The sequence below is a fragment of the Suricata suricatta genome, chromosome 7 (genome assembly GCF_006229205.1).
Source record: "Suricata suricatta isolate VVHF042 chromosome 7, meerkat_22Aug2017_6uvM2_HiC, whole genome shotgun sequence".
NCBI lineage: Eukaryota > Metazoa > Chordata > Mammalia > Carnivora > Herpestidae > Suricata > Suricata suricatta.
The window spans coordinates 1,140,970-1,146,758 of record NC_043706.1 but is presented as its reverse complement, the minus strand read 5'-3'; the positions used below and the strand labels follow the sequence as shown (position 1 = coordinate 1,146,758).

General features: G+C 42.1%; 1 protein-coding gene across 1 annotated transcript in view; it reads right to left on the bottom strand.

Annotated features, from left to right (window-relative positions):
* Positions 1-5,292: 5,292 nt before the first annotated feature.
* LOC115297119 (olfactory receptor 2W1-like) overlaps positions 5,293-5,789 on the bottom strand; it is a 3,752-nt gene continuing 3,255 nt past the window's right edge. The window contains exon 2 of the mRNA XM_029945575.1: positions 5,293-5,774. Coding sequence (XP_029801435.1) covers positions 5,293-5,774 — 482 coding nt within the window. The remainder of the gene's footprint in view (positions 5,775-5,789) is intronic.

Sequence of the window (5,789 nt, the reverse complement as noted above, 5' to 3'; positions counted from 1 at the left end):
CATACAAGACTCTCTGGAGAACGTGTGGGTGAGGGTTTTTGCTGGTGGTCTGGGGAATGGGTGCACTCTGCTGGGCCTGAGACAGGCTTGACCAAGGAAGACGGTGCTGCCAGAGAATCGCCCTGCGGGAACTGGTGTAAGAAGCTTAGGCAGCCAGTGTGAGCACTGTGCTCCGTGCGGCTCACGGCTGTGTGTTTATGCTAAGGGTCAGGTCAGGGGAGGAATACTACCAGCCAGCTCCTTTCTTTCCAGAGCGGGATCTCCATGCCCTCTTTTCTCAGGGAAGCACTCAGACGACAGTGAGTAATCTCCTCCTGTGTGTCCTGGACGCTGTTCGGATGGCTATTTCCACACTGTTCACCACGAGGTTGTTTGCTGCTGTCTCTCCAGGAACAACGCAGCGCCCTCTTGGTTCTATCTCAACCGAGTCTGCTGACTGAAAATTCCAGGCCTTAGGGGTGTGACGTGGACAGGGGTCTGCACTGGTCTTCTGTGGGAGGGGCCAACCAAGCTGGGATGAGGCAAGCCTGACTGAGAGAGGAACTCCCAGAAGCGTGGAGGGAGGCAGACCTCAGTGTCACCAAAGTAGGCGGGCAGTGTAGGGGCTGGACTGCCTTCCTCAGGTGACTCCCTTTCTGTGCAGAGCAGGAGGGTGGGAAATGGTACCAGCGGGCTCCTGTGTGCCTGGAGAGGTGTCTCTGTACTTGCTACCTCAGGCACTCCCTCTAAGGAGACTGAACAGTCTCAGTGTGCCCCAGGCGCTCCTCCCAATGCTGTGTCCATGCAGTCTGCTCCCTGGTTTCTTCCTCGCCTTCTCTCCAGGCGCAGGGCGATGCTCTCAGGGCTTTTCCCCAGCCAAGCTTTTAAACCTCCAGTCTTTCTTGGGTCCTTTTTTATAGTTTATTGTTAAGTTGGTTTCCTTATAACACGCAGTGCTCTTCCCCACAAGTGCCCTCCTCCATGACCATCGTCCCCTTCCCCCTACCCCGCCTGCTCCAGCCCTCAGTTTGTTTTCAGTATTTAAGAGTGTCTCATGATTTGCCTCCCTCCCTCTCTCTAATTGTTTTTACCCCTTTCCCCTGCTCATGGTCCTCTGTGAGGTTTCTCCTGTTAGACCTATGAGTGCAAACATCTGGTATCTGTCCTTCTCTGCCTGACTTATTTCGCTTAGCATGACACCCTCGAGGTCCATCCATGTTGCTACGAATGGCCAGATTTCATTCTTTCTCACTGATGGATGCAAGAGCTCATGAAAATTGTACCCTCTTGTTTTCTCAGCCAATGCCTTTTGGGATATAGTTTTCTTTTCTTTTTTTAATTGTTTTTTAATGTCTTTTACTTATTTATGAGAGATGGAGAGAGACACCATTAGTGGAGGTGTCAGAGAGGGAGGGAGATCCAGAATCCGAAGACAGGGTCCAGGCTCTGAGCTAGCTGTCAGCACAGTCCCCGATGTGGGGCTCAAACCCACAAACTGTGAGATCATGACCTGAGCCGAAGTTAGACGCTTAACTGACTGAGCCACCCAGGCGCTCCAGGATATGTTTTTCTTGTGGGTTCCACTATGTGACCCTGTCTCTCGCCTGTGTCCTTGACCAGGACTCAATCCCGTCCATAGCTCCTGCAATCTCTCTCTCACCAAACCATGTCCTACCTTCTTTGATGTGGCTTCTTCTCTCCCTGTTATTGTGGAATTGGTTCTGTCCGTCTTCAGGTTGATTTCTGGGGCGTTTAGAATGTTTTGATAATTATCTAATTGTTTGTGGGATGAGAGGAGACTACAGTCCTACTCTGCCACCATCTTCTCTCTGTCTAGGAGCAGTGTTTTAAACAAAGTCCTCAAAGCAAAAAGAACCCCTCTACCATGGTCAATACTTTCCGTAATACAGTGTGGGTGCTGAGATTCCCTCAGAGAGTAGTATAAGGATTTGATTTCATTTTTGCTGGGCATTAATGTGACAATTAAATCTAGAAATGCCAGAAGTCGGGATGAATTAACACCTCAAAGGTGACACAGATACACGCTCATTCTCTAATGACTCAGTGCCAGACAGAAGTGTGTACGCATCTGCTCTCCAGCGGCTGTTGCTCTATCATACCAGTCAGCATGAGAACGAAGGATTAGAGTCCTCCGGCTTCATGCCATTTATGATAGGTGCTTGTTCAAGTGAGAGAAGATTAAACATGATTCTAAATGAAACCAGTTATAGCCAGGATGACATTTCAATTCTTATGTATTTGTGAGTCTTTGAATTTGAATAACATATTGTTTAGATTATAGTCTTCTAAAGAGTTATTGAAAGAATTAGTCATTAACCTGCTCAGTGAAAAACCTTAATACATGTTTCCATTGTGGTTTTCTTAGTGTGCTGCTCCTCAGGCTGTGATGTATAGCTCAGTTCAAAGGGTTGCTTTTATTTGAAACACAAGTCACTGTGAATGGTCCTGGTCCAGACCAGTCACTATAAACTGGCTCGCTGGTAAATTTTTCTAGCAGAAAAATCTGGAGGTGGCCTTATGAAAAAGAACTATGGAATAAAGCTATTATGTGTGTCTTTCCATGCTGAGTATGTGTAATTTTAATACTCTTTTACTGAGCATTTCTTGGGTTGGCAGAAACATTTGTTGCCCAAGCTGAGGGCCAATCTTACAAAAAAAATAAGTGTGTTGAGCAAAACATGATTCACGGGTACAATATCTAAGAATGTGGATGGTTTAGTTTCTAGGGTTATTAAGGCCCTTGAGATTGGCGACCCATGAAGGTAATGAAATATCATGATGATGCAGGACATGGTGAAATACTCAGAAATTTCCTAGGACATGTTTCCTGAAGACTTGGGTATTCTGTTTACCCCATCTCTATTGTCCTTCAGCTAAGAAAGAAAACATTTGAATGAATACTGAACAATTATTAATAACAATCCAGAAGAAAAGTATGAAAACTTCAAAGTTTTATGGAAGACAGGAAACCATCAAAACCTTAGAGGAGAAAGAAGGAAACAGACGCCATGACCTCAACAACACCAATTTCCTACTGGGCACGTCCCCAAAGGCAAGGGAATAAAGAACCAAAATGAACTCCTGGGACCTCATCAAGATAAAAAGCTTCAGCACTGCAAAGGAAACAATCATGAAAACTAATAGGCAACTGAAAGAAAGGGAAATGATAGCTGCAAATGTCATATCAGCTAAAGAGCTAGTACCCAAAATCCACAAGAAACTCACCAAATTCCATACCTGACAAATGAATAATACAGTGAAGAAATGGGAAGATATGAATAGACACTTCTCCAAAGAGGACATCCAGATGGCCAACAGACACATGAAATGATGCTCAGCATCACTCAGCATCAGGGAAACACAAATCAAAACCACCCTGATATACCACCTCACACCATTCTGAGTGGCTAAAATGAACAAATGAAGAGACTATAGATGCTGGTGAGGATGTGGAGAAATGGGCACCCTCCTACATTGTTGGTGGGAATGCAAACCAGTGCAGCTGCTCTGGAAAACAGTGTAGAGGTTCCTCAAAAAAATTAACAATAGATCTCCCCTATAACTCAGCAATAGCACTGCTGGGGATCTACCCAAGGGATACAGAAGTGCTGATACATAGGGGCACATGTACCCCCAATATTCATAGCGGCACTTTTAACAATAGCCAAATCATGGAAAGAGTCTAAATGTCCATCAACTGATGAATGGGATCAAGAAGATGTGGTTTATCTATGCAATGGAATACCACATGGCAATGAGAGAAAATGAAATATGGCCATTTATAGTAAAGTGGATGGACCTCAAGGGTGTCACGCTAAGCGAAATAAGTCAGGCGGAGAAGGAAAGATACCATTTGTTTTCACTCAGAGGTCTAACAGGAGAAACCTAACAGTGGACCATGGGGAGGAGAAGGGGGAAAAGAGTTAGGGAGAGGGAGGGAGGCAAATCATGACAGCCTCTTGAACACTGAAAAATGAACTGAGGGCTGAAGGGGGAGGGGGAGGGAGGAAGGAGGATGATGGTCTTGGAGGAGGGCACTTGTAGGGAAGAGCACTTGGTGTTATATGGAAACCACTTGACAATCAACTATATATAAAAATTATATATATACACATTTTACAAGAAATAAAAAATAATTTCCATAAATTTATATACTTTTTGCTGGAAGAATGGTAGGCAATAAAGGACTTATAGAGTAACAAATATGATAAACATTGTAAAATTCTGGATGGGAAGCGTAATGAAAATATGATTTCAAGGAGAAACTTCCAACTGTTACAGAATAACTAGGTAATGTATTTTTTTAAGAATTTTTAACACCTTTAAAACTTTATTATAGATTCTTTCTAACATATTCAAAAGTAGACAGATGAGTACAAAGAACCATGAATCCATCACCTGGTTTCAACAATTATCATCATATGGCTATCTTGGCATATACTATGAAAAACCCATAATATTATCAAATTGAACGTAGTTGCAATTCACTTGTAAAGAAAAATAACTTCTTTATCCACTATATGAACATTCCCATAATGTGATTCATTCAGGAAAGACACAATAAATGTTTATTTCTTTCCCTATTTTTAATCAAACTTTGAGATAAAATTTATTTTCTTACAAACTTCCAAATTTGATCAGTAGGTTTTTTTTTTAAATCATAAATTCAAACGTATTACGTTTCAATCATTATTCTTACTGATGCTGATTGACTCCACTTTGGGAATTAGAAACGTCTTCAAAATGGCTCCTACCTTTTTTCTTCCTTCTCCCATCCCTCCCTCCTTCCTTCCTTCCTTCCTTCCTTCCTTCCTTCCTTCCTACTTTTCTTCTTCTGTCAGTTGGTTTCCACCACAAAAGCTCTGCTGGCAGTATCAGGTGGATGAAACAGGATGATATGTACCATAAAAGTGGTAAGTCTGGTAAGAAGTCAGTGTCTAGTGTAATCCTACAGTAAAATAAAATTCCATGTGAAATATTTTCTTAATACTTTGTACATATCTCTGTTACTATACCTAACCACATTTCATAACTATATATTTGCTTATCTGTTGTCCATAATTATTCCTGAAGCTTTTTAATGTGTGAATTTAGGCTCCTTTATGAATCTATATATCTATCTCCTTGTAATTTCTGTGTACTTCCTATTTCTTTACAAAGTCAGTGCCTAGTACAATCCTAGTACATGGTCAATACCCAATGATGCCCTTTGCATAAATGAATCAATTGATCTTCTGTTGATGAAGGCCAATATTATTCCTTATTTCTTTTCTATCAGACTCATGACTTTGTTTACCATTTTTCTACACACAGTATTCTCTTTACTGCACTCTTTACATCTTTGTTTCTTAAAGTGTAGATCAGAGGGTTAAGGGTGGGTGTGACAATTGTGTAAAAGAAAGTAAGGAACTTCCCCTCATCTTGGGATGTGCTATTCTGTGGCTTCATGTACATATAAATGGCTGTTCCATAAAAAAGAGTTACTACCATGAGGTGGGAACCACATGTATTAAGGACCTTATGCCACCTTGCTGTTGACTTGATCCTCATGACAGTTTGAGTGATAATTGCATATGAGATGAGAATTAGTGATAGAGGTACTAGAAGAAATATCACTCCAAGAGTAAAGACAGTGATCTTCATTACTTTTGAGTAGACACAAGCCATCTTGAGCAAGGCTGGCATCTCACAGAAAAAATTATCCACTTCCCGGTGTCCACACCTTGGCAACCTCAACGTCAGGGAGCAAAGCATTAAAGCACTGCTAAGACCACCTAACCAGGTGGTGA